The sequence below is a fragment of the Macaca mulatta genome, chromosome 15 (genome assembly GCF_049350105.2).
Source record: "Macaca mulatta isolate MMU2019108-1 chromosome 15, T2T-MMU8v2.0, whole genome shotgun sequence".
Lineage (NCBI taxonomy): Eukaryota > Metazoa > Chordata > Mammalia > Primates > Cercopithecidae > Macaca > Macaca mulatta.
This window is the reverse complement of record NC_133420.1, coordinates 20,181,439-20,198,124: the sequence shown is the minus strand read 5'-3', so window position 1 is coordinate 20,198,124 and position 16,686 is coordinate 20,181,439. Positions and strand designations below refer to the sequence as shown.

At 54.8% G+C, this 16,686-nt stretch overlaps 1 protein-coding gene across 3 annotated transcripts in view; it reads right to left on the bottom strand.

The window, feature by feature from the left end:
- NIBAN2 (niban apoptosis regulator 2) overlaps window positions 1-16,686 on the bottom strand; it is a 72,858-nt gene that overhangs the window by 10,095 nt on the left and 46,077 nt on the right. For all 3 annotated transcript variants that reach the window (XM_077965228.1, XM_077965227.1, NM_001194039.3), the window contains 7 exon segments: window positions 15,827-15,957; window positions 11,355-11,483; window positions 9,219-9,324; window positions 7,864-8,031; window positions 1,789-1,904; window positions 1,077-1,181; window positions 822-984 (listed from right to left, as the gene is read on the bottom strand). In XM_077965228.1, coding sequence (XP_077821354.1) covers window positions 822-984; window positions 1,077-1,181; window positions 1,789-1,904; window positions 7,864-8,031; window positions 9,219-9,324; window positions 11,355-11,483; window positions 15,827-15,957 — 918 coding nt within the window.

Here is a 16,686-nt window from a genome sequence, read left to right as displayed (position 1 = left end):
CTGAGGTCATGCCATTGCACCGCAGCCTGGGCGACAGAGTGAGACGCTGTCTCAAATAAAATAAAATAAAACAAATTAAATTAAATTAAATTAAATTAAATTAAATTAAATTAAATTAAAATAATGCCTCATGGGGAAATGACAGTTGCTAAAACTGCGCTCTGCAGATGTGCTATGGGGACTGCGCCGGTGAAAGGATCCCATCTAGCTGGGAAGAGAAAGGAGGACAGGCCAGGTGCGGTGGCTCACGCCTGTAATCCCAGCACTTTGGGAGGCCAAGGCGGGCAGATTACGAGGTCAGGAGTTCGAGATCAGCCTGGCCAACATGGTGAAACCCCATCACTACTAAAAGTACAAAAATTAGCCAGACATGGTGGCGTGCGTGTGCCTGTAATCCCAGCTACTCAGGAGGCTGAGGCAGGAGAATTGCTTGAACCCAGGAGGCGGAGGTTGTGGTGAGTGGAGATCGCACCACTGCACTCCAGCCTGGGTGACACAGAATAAACCGACCCAGGAAAGCTACACTTGCTGAAAGTAAATGTCCTTTAAAATGACACATGGTAAATCTGTGATGAGTCAGAGATGAAAAGAAGGCTTGAACCTCCTGAACAAAAATTTTTCTCTTTAAGATCTGGGTTTATAGAAATCATAGCCACAGAACAACTCACAGGGACTGGAGTACCACCGTGCAGATTTGACTCCAATTCTTACAAATGATCACTGAGCAAGTCACTGCTGTGAAATTTACATGGGTCACGAAATAAAAAGAAAGTCCACCTTGGGCCCTGGAGGGCCCGTCGGGCATGGGGGTGGCCGCCTACCTCGGATCTTGCTGGCGAGGTGCTCCTTGGAGGTGATGATTTGGTCCATGTCGGTTCGGATGACAGCCTGCATGGCCGGCCGCATCTGCTGCACCTTGGACAGCACCTCCTCGAAGCGCGCCTTGGCCTGCTCGTACACCATGCGGTACACGGCGTCTGAGATCTGTGGGCAGAGCAGCTGCATTGGCACCAGGGCTGAGGGCACCACGCCAGCTGCCGGTGCCGTCCCCGCTCCAGGGCCCCAGGCCTACCCACCTGGATCCATTGCCGCTGCCGCTCCTGCGGTTTCCCCTTCAGCCGCGGGCCGAGCTCTGCCTTCAGCTCAGGGCCCAGCTCCTCCATCACCAGGTTGCTCAGGATCTAGGTTGAGGAGGCACAAGCCAGGCCAGGGGCTGGAGAGCGCTCAGATGGCCTGTTTCTCTCCGCATTCCCACACGCCGGGCCGCTCCAGCCCCCACCTCCTCCACGACTGGCCCATTGCTTCACCGTCCCCACTGCCCTCTCTCCTGAGCTTCATCGCCACAGGTCCCAACCGATCTGCCTGGGCATCCTGTAGGATCCTCAGACTCAGGGGCCAGCCCCAGGGCCTTTGCACAGGCTGCCTTCCCTACCTTGATTACCACACTCTTTCCCTGCTTTGCCTGCACATGGAAGTGTACATTTATTTGCCAAATGTCTGTTTCTCCTGCTAGACAGAGAGCTCCCTGAGGGCCAGGGATGTGTCCACATTGTTCCCAGCTGCACCCCAGCGCCCCGTCCAGGCGCTCAGATGCCCAGTAAGTGATGAATAAAACAGTGAGTATCTCCACCAGCACCGGCCCCTGCAATTGTCCAAACCTGAGCATGTCGTCTCCTTCCAAACCAGCAGCACCCCAGAGCCTCATCTCTCTACTCAGCCCTGTGGCCCCCCCCCCGCTGGGTCCTCGGGTGACTTCTGAGGTTTCCCTACCAGCCCGTCTGGCCTCACCTGCACCTCGTTCCCACACAGCATCTCCCAGGTGCCGTACAGCTCCTTGGACTGTCGGTACATGCGGATGGCATCTGTGAATGCGGGGCCCTCCACCTTGGAGTCCTCAGGGATTCCTGCCCAGGAGACAGAGGGGGAGAGGAGGTCAGCAGATGGCCCAGTGGCCTCTACCAAGACCAACTGACAACTGACCAGAACCCCCCCACCTCCCCACACACACAGCATGCACCTCAGGAGGGGCAGCTGGGACCCCCACTTCCCTCGTCATTAGAGCAGTCGTGGTTGTATCTGACAGACAAGAGCAGTCATGACCCACCACCAACAGCGATGAGACAGCCCCCCGTGCCTCTTAGCTCCTGAAATCCTCCCAACCACCCCAAGACCTGGGCACTATCATTCGCCTTATTGCTTTACAGATGAAGAGACAACCTACGGTTGGAGGCCAGGCCACGGGCCCAGGGTCACAGGGAAGGGAGTGGCAGAGCCAGGACTAGAAGCTCCCGTCCCATGAGCAGCCACCCAGAATGGCCCTAGAGGCACCCAGAGACCCTTGTTCTAGCCCCGGTTCCTCCCTGACTGCTGGATCAGGGCCCTTCGAACTTTGCCTGGAACAGGCTAGGCTGTAGATATTCTCAGCCCTGCAGGCCATAAAACCCCTCCCGCAACGCTTGCCTCTACAGTCACAGCACAAAAACAGCCACGGACCATCCAGAAACAAACGAGTGAGCCTCTGCTCCAGTAAACTTTGTTGACAGAAACAGGCCATTGGCTGATCTGGGCCCATAGGCCATAGGTTGCCGAGCCTGGTTCTAGATCACTGAACCCGAAACAGCCTGTTTCATCTTCCGAACAATGGGAACAATGGTCTCACAGGTCCATTGCGGGGCTCTCAGGGCCACAGTGTAGAGACAGGAGATCAGGGCCCAGCACTGCCCTGCGCCACACTTTTTATCAATAACTGAGGAGCCAGCTGGCTGCCCCCCTGGGCCCAGGGTCTGTCCCTCTGTCCTGTTCACCACTGAGTCCAGGTCAGTACCTGGCACAGATGCTTGAATAACTTTGTTAAAGAAGGAAGCCGGGTGCGGTGGCTCACGCCTGCAATCCCAGTACTTTGGGAAGCTGAGGTGGGGGAATCACTTGAGGTCAGGAGTTCGAGACCAGCCTGGCCAATGGCGAAACCCCATCTCTACTAAAAATACAAAAATTAGCTGGAGGTGGTGGCAGGCGCCTGTAATCCCAGCTACTCGGGAGGTTGCCACTGAAGAATTGCTTGAACCCAGGAGGCAGAGGTTGCAGTGAGCCGAGATTGCACCACTGCACTCTAGCCTGGGCGACACAGTGAGACTCTGCCTCAAAAAAAAGAAAAAAAAAGAAAAAAGAATGGAAGGATTTACTATTAATAACAGCTAGAAAAGCACCATTTCTGAATTTTTGTCATTGTTGGTGCTGTCAGCAACCCAAACGCCAGTGAGGTGAACCCCTGAGTGAGGCATGGACCTCCCGATTCAATGCCGAGGAGGCAACTGGCAGGAAGTTGCAAAATCTGACTTGGGGTAAGAAGGTGGTTAAACACTGCCGAGCCAGGCAGCAGGCAGGCCCCGCCCCCGGCCGCATGCCTCTGGCCGCCGCATCCCCAGAGCCCAGGAAGGGGAAACGGAAGCCTGTGCATCAGAAACCCAAGGCTCCCACTGCCATGACTACGGGTTGAGTCACCACCGGCAGAGAAAAAGCCCCTCTCTGGGTCCCTCCCCTCCCCACACCCAGCTGACCACAGAAATCACTGCCTGTCAGAGCCGGGAGGGAGTGAGCAGGGGGAGGTCCGGCCCTCATCCCTACAGCACAGCTGCCTGGACGGGGACGGGGGCCTGTGGGAGTCTCACTCCTGCATTTCAGGGACCTGAAGTCAGGCAGGAGTGACAGGAGCAGGGCAGGGATGTTCCAGCCGGAGCAGCATGCAGAGCCCTGGGTGGGGGCTGCTCACCTGGGCCAGGGGAGGAGGTGCCCCAGACGCCCCACCCACCGCTCAGAAGGGCATGGTTCCTAGAAACCAAGTTTTGAATGGAAAAGCTGGACAGTGTGTTACCTGCTGGCTCTCCCACAGGGAGAGGGAATTTTCATCCTGCACGTACCAAGCCAGGTGTGCAGGCAGGGGTTGCTTTCCAGATGGCGAGAAGGTAAGGCGGAGGGCCAGGACAGCGGGAGGGAGCCCAGCCAGCCCCGACATTTGGGACTCACCCAGCCTCCAAGTGTGACAAGTTTCAGGGTCACCCCTCCTGAGCTCTTCCTATGAGCCCAGGTCTTAGGGGCTGAAGTGTGTCTCCACACCCCCAAATTCATATGCTGGAGTCCTAACCCCCAGTACCCCAGAACATGATTGTATTTGGACCCAGTGTCTTTTTTTTTTTCTGAGAAGAGCCTCACTCTGTCACCCAGGCTGGAGTTCAGGGGTGCAATCTTGGCTCACTGCAGCCTCTGCCTCCCAGGTTCAAGTGATTCTCCTGCCTCAGGCTCCTGAGTAGCTGGGATTACAGGCTCCCGCCACCATGTCCGGCTAATTTTTGTATTTTTAGTAGAGATGGGGTTTCACTATGTTGGCCAGGTTGGTCTCGAACCCTTGACCTCAAGAGATCCACACACCTCAGCCTCCCAAAGTGCTAGGATTACAGGCCTGAGCCACCACACTCGCCCTTGGTCCCAGGGTCTTAAAGAAGTAAGTTAAATGGAGGGGATGAGGATGGGACCAAATCCAACACAACTAGTGCCTTTAAAAGAATAGTACATTGGCCGGGTGCGGTGGCTCACGCCTGTAATCCCAGCACTTTGGGAGGCTGAAGTAGGTGGATCACGAGGTCAGGAGATCAATACCACCCTGGCTAACACACAGTGAAATCCCGTCTCTACTAAAAATACAAAAAATTAGCTGGGTGCCGTGGCGGGCGCCTGTAGTCCCAGCTACTTGAGAGGCTGAGGCAGGAGAATGGCGTGAACCCGGGAGGCGGAGCTTGCAGTGAGCCGAGATGCGCCACTGCACTCCAGCCTGGGCGACAGAGCGAGACTCCGTCTCAAAAAAAAAAGTACACTTGGCTGGGCGTGGTGGCTCACACCTGTAATCCCAGCACTTTGGAAGGCCGAGGTGGGCAGATCACGAGGTCAAGAGATCAAGACCATTCTGGCTATAAAAACATTAGCTGGGTGTGGTGGCAGGCGCCTGTAGTCCCAGCTGCTCGGGAGGCTGAGGCAGGAGAATCACTTGAACCTGGGAGGCGGAGGCTGCAGTGAGCCGAGATCGTGCCATTGCACTCCAGCCTGGGCGACAGAGCAAGACTCTGTCTCAAAAAAGAAAAAAAAAAAGGAAAAGTACATTTCTTCTTGAGAAGAGAAAACACAGGCACACAGAGAAATGACCCTGTGAGGACTCGGAGAAGGCAGCTGGCCACCAGCCAAGGAGAGAGGTCTCGGAGAAACCAGCCCTGCTGACACCTTGACCTCGACTCAGACCTCCAGTTGGGAGAGAACAGATTTCTGCTGTGTAGCTGCCCGGTCTGTGGTATTTGTTATGGCAGTCTTGGGAAACTGAGGCCCCAGGCCTGGCTGAGGCTGCACACACATCAGCTCGTTGAATCCTCAGCTCACTGTGCCCTACTTTTCCCAGGGAAAGAACGGAGGCTCAGAGAGGCAGTTACTGCTCGAGGCCACTCAGTTAGTGGATGGCAGAGCGGGGCCTGAACCCAGGACCAGCGGACTCCAGCCAGACCTGGAGACCTTCCAAGAAAGGAAACTGCATTCCTCACTCCCAGGCAGCAGACAGAGGGGGAGGGACCACGGTCAGACAGGAAGGAGCCTTGACCTCTGCATCCCAGGCCAGCACGGAGGACCCAGCACAGCCAGTGCCCCAGCTGCCTCCTGCCACCCCCAGCTGCTCCAGGAATGCAGGATGTGAAGGGGTCCCTGGGACCGCTGGTGTCCGCCCAGCTTGGCCTCCTTCCCCCCAGCCCCCACTTCCTGGCAGCCCCTGGAGTGAGCAATTCCAGGCTCCACAAATTCCAAGCCCAGCCTCCAAGACGGAGGAAGCAGAGAACTTTCTCACAGTCCGTGGGGTGGAAGGAAGGCCTGAAACCAGCCTCGTCAGCTCCCGCCCCGGGGAGAAGGGGCCACTCGACAGGACACCTTCCTGGCACAGGACACCTCTTCATTCCTTGGCCCAGCAGCTCTCTTGGGCCTCCCTCCGGTCCACTGCACCCTAGACCCAAGAACTCCCCCATGGCCTCCCCACCAAGTGCTCACTGTGCGTGCCAGGCTCACGGCCAAGTGCCCCACCCAGACCAGCTCTTCCCAATCATCTCTCGAGCTCAAGCTTATCATCATCCCCACTGCACACATGGGGGACTGAGGTGGCCCTTCCCAACCTTGTTCTGTGCCCACCCCCTTCCCTATCTGGCCCAGGTCACCCACCCTGCCAGGCCAGGTTAGCTGTTAGCCTTGGAAACCTGGAGAGATGGCGCCAGGCCAGGGGCTGGGGAGGCGGGAGGCCCTGGGCCAGGCAGCCAGAGCCTTGAGTGCCTCCACCCAGTCCCAGCCCACAGTTCCCGGGTCCTGGGAACAGGAGGCCCTTTGTGGGCAGCTGGGCCCAGGTGGCAGGGGCTGGCCTGACTGAAGACCTGGTTCCTCCTGCTTGGCAGATTCCAGACAGGGCAGAGGTGGCTCTGGAGAGGCGGGCAGGAGGGGTGGGGTGAGCTGAGTCCCGCGGTAGCAGCCCAGAGGCCACTGGCGCCCACTCTGTCCCCTGCAAACTTCCACCTCTGCACCATGTGGCACTGCGCCCAAGGGTGGAGCAGGGGCAGGCACTTCCCTCAGGCCAGATCACCAGGAAGCAGTTCAGTGTCCAGGACTGGGTTATTCCTTCCCCAGGAGCAGAAAGCCCCCCAGGGACCCCTCTCTCCTTGGAAGACCATCCTCAGCTCTTCTGATCAAATTCCTTAGAGGCCTTCAAGGCTCTTCCAGACCTGACCCCAGAAGCCCCCCTCCAGCCCCATTTCAGGTCACCCCTCCCCGCTTCAGGGCCTCGCGCAGTTCCTCCTCCCAGCCTACCCCTACCATCTGTGGGTCTCCCTTCATGCTGGCTGCCTACCTCTGCCTGGAACACTCCTCCCCTCTCCTCTATGCAGGATGTGAACACTCCTCCCCTCTCCTCTATGTGACCTGGCACTGCTGCATCTCCTCCTTCAGGTCTGGGACTTCTCCTTCAGGTCTCAGCTGAAGCTGAACCATAACCTCCTCAAGGGAGCCTGCCCTGATCAACCCCTCCCTCAACACACACACACACACCCTCACAGCTCCCAGGGTGGCTCCACCCAGTACCCAGCACAGCCGTAAGCCATTGCCCCGGCATCCTCATCTGTCTATCATCTGTCTCCCCTACCAGACTGCCAATCGTAGGAGGGCATGGAATATTTCTTGCTCCCTTGTTGCACCTCCAGTGCTTAAATCCAGGCCTCCTCAGAGTAGCTACTAAAAACATTTGTTGAATAAATGAGTGAGCTGGAAGAGTCACCCCATAAGTTTACAGATGAGAGCAATGAGGCCTTGAGGGAGGCAGTGAAGTTTCCAAATCACCCTGCAGGTTGGTGGTAAAATAATAATAATAATAATAACAACAACAAAAATCTTTATCAAGCATGAGGTAGACTCTGTGAATCCTCATAAACCCCCTAAGACACACAAGGCATTATCCCCACTTTACAGAGGCTCCAAGAGGTAAATCAGTTCCCTAAGGTCACATAGCTGGAAAATGGGAGAATCAGGATTGTGACTTTGTGATTCAGGGTCCAAGGGCTCAACAACCACACGGCTCTGTGAATAATTTCCTACCTTCTTCCTGAGCAGCACAAAACTGTTTTGATCAAGGAAGAAGATTAAGGGTGGTATTACATGGTTTCTTATAACCGCAGAAGGGAAATTAGAACAGCTGGTAGAGCAGGGTTGCCACACCATACTCAGCCACTAGGTGTCACCATTCAGCAATAACCCAGGTCCTGCCTCTCCCTCCCACCGCCCCTGCACCCACAGGCCGCTCACCATTGTTGCAGTGCCGGATGCAGTCCTGCAGCACAGCCTGCCACTTGTCCTGCTCGGCTTCCGTCATCATGCAGAAGTAGTAGTGACGCGCATAAGGATGCCAGAGGATGAGCGGGAACTGTGTGGGGCACTTGAGGATGGGGGCACTGCCCGACTTTGCCATGGTCCCTGTGGAAACAGTGCCCACTGAGCAGCTGCCCTCTGTGGTTGCCCTCCACCAGAGGATGGCAGAGAACTGATCCCTTGGCATCAGCTCTGAGGTCAGGCTCAGGCCCAGAGAAGGCCGGCCTGTCCCAGGGTGACCAGCAAGCCAGGGGGATGGGAGCAGCCTTCTTTCTGGCTGTGTCCTCCTCAGCCCAAAACCTGAGTCCAGCATCTGTGTAGACTCATTTCTTAGAGTGGGTAATAAGGCACATCCACTCCAGTCTTGGGTTAGGTTTTAAACTGTGTAAAGCAAAAACAACACAAGATCAGAGCTCTCAGGTTCAAGAGTCAAACACTACCTTATTGGGTTTCCCTTCAAATTTCGGCTGTGGAGGCCAAAGTGTGGCTTAAGTGTCCACATGGGGAGGGAGGCATGTGGGGAGGAACAAAATACAGCAAAAGGAATTTTTCCCTCCTTCAATTTCATTCTCAAGGATATGTAAGATCCAGCGAGATAACTGGTCCTGGGTTTGACCCTGCCGCTGTTGTTAATGATATGACAATAACAGTTCTTCTTTCTGTCCTGGCTCTGGGTTGGCCTGTACTGGGCACATAGCCCCTTCAGGGTCCACATAACACCCTGAGGGCAGTCCTCTTAGTGCCTGTGCTTTGTAGATGCTGAAGAGGCTGAGATTCAGAGGGAGGAGTGACTCGCCCGAGCAGACACAGTGAAACAAAGCCAGAGTCACACTGGAATCCAGGAATGCTGCTCACCCAAGCCCTCCATCACCACAGAATGGAGGCATGACTCTACTCTCAAGTCCCTGGGGCACAACCTGCCCCCAGGCGGGCATGTCCCCTGCCCTCTAGTTCCCAGGGATCATCAGAGAGGCCAATGTTGTTTCCGTAAGGCTTCTAGGGAATTTCAGCCAAAGTGAAGCAAAAGCAGGATGCCAAAAAGAGTAACTCCTAACTAACACAGTGCTGACCCACAGGTTTATGAGGGAAGGTCACTGAACATCTCCCAGGAGGTTCTCAAGGATTTAGGGAGAGGGGAAAGGCAGACAGCGAGGTCCCCATCCACAGCTCTAAGCCTAGCTGGTCTCTCTGCAAACGTGGGGCTGAAAACAATGGGCTCAGGGCCACCCCTACCCTGGCCAGCTCCAGAGGCCTGTGCAGGGCATCGTGGCCTGGGGTGGGTGCTCCTTTACCTGGTAAGGAGTTGCCAATGAGCTCCAGGTATTGGTCCACAGAAGTGAGGATTTTGTAGCCTGCACTGTTGATGACAGCTCGTGGTGGGACCTGCCGCTCATAGGCCTGAGGGAGGCAAGAGAGATGGTCCCTGAGGGTTAAGGGTGTGGCCAAGCCCAAATCCCACCTGGCTTCAAGGCCCTACTCAGTGTGGCCCAAAGTGGGGAGGAGAGGGGAAGGAAGAAGAGGAGGCAAGAGAGGAACAGAGGGGAGAATGTCACTGTCATGGTGACTGGAGCAGTGTGGCATCCATAGCAACCTAGACCCTGGCTCTGGGCTCAATTCCTGGCTTCACTGGGTAGTGTCTGTGTGATGCTGAGGATAAAGTTCCTTAAATGCCTAAGCTTCAGCTTCTTCATCTATAAGACCAGGGAATCAAGAATATTCAGGATGGGGAAAACATTTTAAAATAAAAACAAAACCAGGGTAATAACCATTCCTGCCTCACAGAGCCATGTGAGGATCGAGTGAGATAATCTGCAGTGCCTGGTACACCACAAGGACTCAGCAAGCTTGGTCGAGGTGGTGGTTCTTACTGTTGCTACTGCTGCTATTACCTCTGTTCCCAGCAGCTCCACTAGTTGAGCATTTCTTACATATCAGGCCCTGTGCTAAGGGTATTGCATGCTTCACTTCACAGAATTTTCCCAATCCAAAAGGTGGATCACCCACAACACAACTTCATACAGCTGGGAAGTAGCAGACCTAGGACATGAACGAGGGCTATCTGTCTCCGGAGCCTGGGGTATTTGACCATTACCCTGAACTACCCCCACCAACTTCCTAGGTTCTGAGCACCACACAAGTGTCCTCTAGAGGAGAATTAGGTCTAGAAACTTATACCAGTAGCAGTGGGGAAAGCAGTTCTGATGGAATAGCTCATACAGCAGGGCTACCATGCTACTCCCTGCCACTAGGTATCACTATACAACACAGTTTCTGAAAGTAGCTCAGAAACTGTAGGGTGCTGATTTGCAAAACATGGTCGCTGATATTCAACACCACCCTAGAATTTATTAGAAATGCAAATCTTTACAGGCCGGGCACGGTGGCTCACGCCTGTAATCCCAGCACTTTGGGAGGCTGAGGAGGGCAGATCATGAGGTCAGGAGATCAAGACCATCCTGGCCAACATGGTAAAACCCAGTCTCTACTAAAAATACAAAAATTAGCTGCGCATGGTGGTGCACGCCTGTAGTCCCAGCTACTCGGGAGGCTGAGGCAGGAGAATCACTTGAACCAGGGAGGTGGAGGTTGCAGGGAGCCAAGATGACGCCACTGCGCTCCAGCCTGGTGACAGAGCTAGACTTCATCTCAAAAAAAAAAAAAAAAAAAGAAATGCAAATCTTAGCTCCACCCCAGACCTGATCCAAACTCTGGAGGAAAGCCCAGCAACGCATCTTTCAGCAAGCCCTTCAGGTGATTCGGACGTGCTACCAGTTGAGAACCACTACTCTGGGGCATGAGGTTGTTCTTGACTTTATGTTGCTGTCACATTGATCTTCCCTGAAATACAGGGCACAGGCCTGTCCTTCTGGCTGCTCTGGAGAAATGAACAATTGAAGAAATCAGGTCTGTGGCTCAACCAGGTAGGGCTTCCCCAAGGGCTCGGGGAAAAGATAAGGCACAATGCTCCCATAGGATGTCCTTCTTGGACACCTACCCACCGTAGGGCAGGGGCAAGCCGGGGCAAGGAATGGCCAAATTGTGCCTCTAACAGCTCACTGTGCCTATGAGGATGGGAGGGGTCGGAGGAGAGGCAGGAAGCCCAGTGAGGAAGGAGGTGGCAGGAGGAACGCCCTGGAGCCAGAGGGACTGTAGAGAGATTAGGAGGGATGGGGAGGAGTGAGTGACAGTTGGTTATAAGGGACAGAAGGAGTCAGCGATATTCCCGAGATGAAGAATGAGCTGCCATCTGGAGAGGGCACCCAGGGCAGCCCACGGTTTGGGGGAGGGGAGGGGCGGAGGTTGTGCTCTGGCCCTGGTGACTGCGTGCAGGCTGTGCCGGTGGCATCTGGGGCCTAAGTTTCCGAGTGGGGGAGGGGCACACATGGCGAAAGCATGGAGCTCGGTGCGGCGCCCGGGCCAGGCCTCACCACTTTGTTGTCGTAGAGCACCAGCCCATAATTGTGGGGCACGAGGCTGAAGCGATTCCTCCACTTCTTGCTGTCCTCCTGGTACTGGAAGAGGTTCCCCGAGAAGATGATGCGCTCGTCCAATGGCACCTGTGGGCAGGAGGGGGCGGGGAGTGAGGCCCAGGTCCAGGGAGGTGGTGCTCCCCATGAAGCTGGCCGCCCAGCAGGGCCTGTGTGCGCACCCCCTGCCTAGCACATCCTCCATTTTGGATCTCCCCGAGTCCTCCCAAGGCCTCTGAGGCCGGGCTGCATCTCTTCCATTCTGCAGATGAGGAGGCTCAGAGCCATGGAGGGGCTCACCCAGGGTCCAGGCAGGGTGATGATGCCAGGACTTGAACCCAGGACAGGCACTGATGCAGGGCCCGGTCACAGCCAGGCCCTCCCTCTCCATCCCAGCCTTGGGCAGTCACAGCTACCTTGGAAGGGTCTGGGGAGATGGCTGCTCTCCACCCACCTACAGCTGCGGCACTGGCGCCCCACGGTCACTCCAGGGACAGGGGACACACCTACAGGCCAGGACTGCGAGGGCCCCAGTACCTAGGCAAGTCTCTCCCTGGTTCTAGGCTTCTGTTTCCCCTCAGGGCAATGACAACTTGAACAAGGTGCTCTGATGGCTGATGAGACGCCTCCCTAAATCTGGGTGGGGATGGAGGAGGCCTCTGTCTGGGGGTGTTTGATGTCTGACCTACGTCCTGGCAGGTTGGTGACCTACGTGGGCTACAGAAACGCCCAGACTTTCCTACAAAGCCCTAGCTCTGGCTGACTCACAGCGTGTCTCGTCAGTTTGAGCATCGGTTTCCTCATCTGTAAAATGGGAACAGTAAGAGTTGGCACCTGACAGGCAGGTGCATAATACACAGGACCACCATGACCACTACTGGTAGGACTCAGCGTCTCTGACGGCCTCCCATCCTCAGGGACTGACTTATCTGGGGATGGGGAAGAAGGGAGATCTTTAAACCAGGGTTGGGGGCCCAAGCGGAAGCTATGGCCAGGTGCAAGGTGTCCTGAGCAGACAAGCTCCAGGAAGCTTCTGGAAGGAGATAGGCCACAATGGGAGAGGGTTCATCTTGGATGGGAGGGAACCCAGGGGAGTACAGTGTTCCTCTGCAAATTCTATTTGTTCTACAATAAATAAGGTGCATTTTGCAAAAAGAAACATTTCTCAGATGCAGTTATGGGGAAAGGGTGATTGCCATCGTGCCTGCACCTTCCTGACTTCCTGGCTCTGCCCTGGCACATCCCTGCAGTCCGGTCTCCTCTTGACCCTCTGCCCCCTTCACCGTGTCCCCCTGTCCGCAGCTCCCTCCCTGCCACTCTTCAAGGGGAAACACAAAACGCTCGTGGAAAAGGAGAGCCCATTGTGCTCACACAATAGGACCTGCAGGCTTCTTCCTACCGGGGATAAAAATATTTACAGGAAAAGAAAATGGTTCCCCTACCACTCCCTCCACCCCCACACAAAGTGGGCTTTGCCCAAGTCGCAGAGCTGCCCTTAGCGGTCTATATCCAGTGGTCTATATATAAACCGCCCACACCAAGCTCAAATCCCTGTCTTTTCTAGAAAGAGCAGACAGAGCTCTCATAACACCCTAGCAAAAGGTCTCTGGTTTTCGTCTCACCCCTGCTTAGGGCAGGAGCCCCAGGACACAGGGACGGGCACTCAGGGACAGGGCCAGTCCCAGCAGGAGGCTGTGCAGAAGCAGGCTTACGGCCCAGGCAGGCTCAACAACCCCCACCACCCAGTCCACCCCCAGATCCTGGGGAGCTCGCAATGGGTGGCTGGCTGTGGGTTTGCGTTTTATTTTTAAGACTTTCAAATGGCAGAGTCGTGTTCAATGGGAAGGCCTGCAGGAAGCGAAAGAGAACTCGACAGCCCAGGCAAAATATTCTAGACTCTGCAAAGCTCTCCAGTGCCTCGGTCAGAGAGAGCACAGGCCCCAAGGTCAGACAACCAGGACTCCTGTCTCGGCACCACCACCCACTGCCAGAGCCTGGACAAGCAGCTTCGCATCTCTGAGCCTCAATGTCCACATCTGTGATGCGGGCATCATCATAGCCCCTCCCTCAGAGTGGGGCCAGCAGACTGAGCAAACAGTACAGGCACCAGACAACTGCTGTTTTAGCCAGGCACTGTGGCTCACACGCCTGTAATCCTACCACTCTGGGAGGCCGAGGCAGGTGGATCACCTAAGGTCAGGAGTTCCAGACCAGCCTGGCCAACTTGGTGAAACCCTGTCTCTACTAAAAATATAAAAAATTAGCCGGGTGTGGTGGTGGATGCCTGTAATCCCAGCTAGTGGGGAGGCTGAGGTATGAGAATCGCTTGAACCCGGGAGGTGGAGGTTGAAGTGAGCCAAGATTGTGCTACTGTACTCCAGCCCAGGCACCAGAGTGAGACTCCGTCTCAAAAAAGTAAAAAACAAAAAGACAACTGCTGTTTTATTATTCTTATTTCTATTGTATTATTATTTTATCATTATTATCGCTTTATTTTATTTGTATTCTATTATTGTTTCTAATAAAAACCACTGTTGTTTTGATCACCACTGGTGATTAATATTATTATTTCTAGTATTATGATGTTATCGTAACTCTGCATTGTGATGATCGGTTTCCTGAGTGGCAAAATGAGACCAAAAATACTGCTTTTCAGGGATTGTGGGTGAGTGGTTTCATTTCACTCTCCTTGCTCACATGTTGCTATTTTTCTACAATAAATGTGCACTCCTGCCTCCCCAGACTTAAATGAGGCCTCACGCAGAGGAAATGCTTCACGCCCTCAGCCAGAGCCCACTTGTCTTGGATTACAGGGACTTGGGCTGCCCATGACATTTCTTTCCAGACAGGGGAGCCATTCTGGCCCCACTCACCTGGGCTGCGTCCAAGGCCTCCTTTTCTTTCCTTTACCTACCACACAGATACGCACCTGCCAGACACCCCGGCCAGGCCACAGCCAGGCCCCTCTGCCGCTCTGCTGCCACAGGGTCAAGAGGTTACCAAGACACCGGGGAAGAGGCAACCTTTTCTGGGTCCAAAAGCAAAGGTGATGCTCTGAGCAGCTCCGACACATGGTCCTGACCTCCCTCCACCGGGTGGGCTGCAGTCACGGCAGAAAGGGCCCTGGGCTGGCCCTGCCTCTGCCATCCTGAATGAGCCACTTAAAGGCTCAGCCTTGGCCAGGTGCGGCAGCTCAGGCCTGTAATCCCAGCACTTTGGGAGGCCAAGGTGGGAGGATCTCTTGAGTCCCGCCCCCAGCCCCATGTCCGAGTCAATCACAGGTTCCTCTTCCCAGAAGGCTTTGCCAGCATCCTCTGGCCCATACTGACCCTCAGGCTGGAGCCAGGAAGCTTCTAATCCCTCACTCAACAAATATTTCCTTAGCAAACAGCATCCTACTATCTCTATCATAGCAGATCATGATGAGGCCAGTGACAGCGCCTTCCCTGCTTCAGGCACAACCACCCTGTGAAGGAGACGTTCTCATCCCATTTGACAGATGAGTAAACTGAGGCTCTTAGTGGAAGAGCTTGCCTTGAATTGGAGACTATCAAGACTCTAGAGCCCCAGCTCTGATGGTGGAGGAGGTGAGCTGGGAGGAGTCACCCACGGTGACTGAAGGGGTCTCAACAACACGATCTGGGTTACCTACCTATTGAGAAGTGGGAAGGAGGCTAGGCATGGTGGCTCACGCCTGTAATCCCAGCACTTTTGGGGAGCTGAGGCTAGAGGATCACTCGAGCCCAGGAGTTTGAGACCTGCCTGGGCAACACAGCAAAACCCCATCTCTACAAAAAATGCAAAAATTAGCCTAGAGTGATGGTGTGCACCTATAGACCCAGGAACTGGAGAGACTGAGGTGGAAGGATCACTTGAGCCAGGAAGGTTGAGGCTGCAGTGAGCCATGACTGAGCCACTGCACTCCAGCCTGGGCAACAGCAAGACCCAATCTCAAAAAAAAAAAAAAAAAAAAAATTAATAAGCTGGACATGGTGGCTCACACCTGCCTGTAATCCCAGCATTTTGGGAGGCTGAGGCGGTCAGATGACTTGAGGTCAGGAGTTTGAGACCAGCCTGGCCAACATGGTGAAACCTCGTCTCTGCTAAAAATACAAAAATTTAGCCGGGTGTGGTGGTGCATGCCTGTAGTCCCAGCTACTCGGGAGGCTGAGGCAGCAGAATGCCTTGAACCTGAGAGGCGGAGGTTGCAGTGAACTGAGATCGCGCCACGGCACTCCAGCCTGAGTGACAAAGCGAGACTGTCTCAAAAAAGAAAAAATAATAATTAATTTTAAAAAAAAGAAGCTGGGGGGACTCTTAGAGGCCATCAGAGTAACAATGGGAAACTGAGGCCCAGAAAAGTAAAGTCACTCCCTTGAAGCCACATGGCAAGAAGGAGCAGAACCCACCCAAGTCCTCCCAGCACATCTCACCTTGCGCCAGAGCAGCTGGGCCTGCGGCAGCCCCGTGCCCTCGATCTCATGGCGCATGCTGTTGAAGAGAGCCACGCCATACTGGTCTTCATAGAACTGGAGGAACTCCGTCAGGATCTTCCCGGTTTTTTCTGGAAGAGAAGGACAAACAGGAGCGTGAGGTCCTCAGCGATGCTGAGGCATCGCGATCCTTCCCCTAGGCAGGAGTGGCTGCAAAGCCCCAAGTTCCCGCATGTGGAATTGTTTGCACAGGCTCCTCGCGCTCATCTGTGCTGCATTTCTGGCCAGAGCCCCGCGTTTCCTGTGAAAACCAACTGCCTTGGAAAGGGTAAACCTCCAGATGGAAAAGCGGGCAATGGCCACAGACAGAGAATCAAACAAATGCAAATAGAACCAAGACTCCATTTCCTCTAGTCCCCGCTGGTGGGGACATGCACAAACAGGCCGTGTCACTCAGAGCTGGGGGTGCTGGGAATGGGGACAGCCATTTCAGAGGGTGGGTGTCCTGTTCTTGGATGCTCCCACCTCTAAGAATCTACCCCATAGAACAATGCGCAGGAGGACACAAAAGCGAATATGCACTGAGGCCATAGCGGGAGCAGCTGAATGTAATCTCTAGGGATACGTGGGTTCACCCAGGACAGTAAAAAGTAAAAAGATGGAGGGGGGCAGGCATGGTGGCTCCCAGCACTTTTCAAGGCCAAAGCGGGTGGATCACCGGAGGTCAGGAGTTGAAGACCAGCCTGGCCAACATGGCGAAACCTGGTCTCTACTAAAAATACAAAAATCAGCCGGCCATGGTGGCAGGCACCTATAAGCCCAGCTACTCAGGAGGCTGAGGCAGGAGAATCGCTTGAACC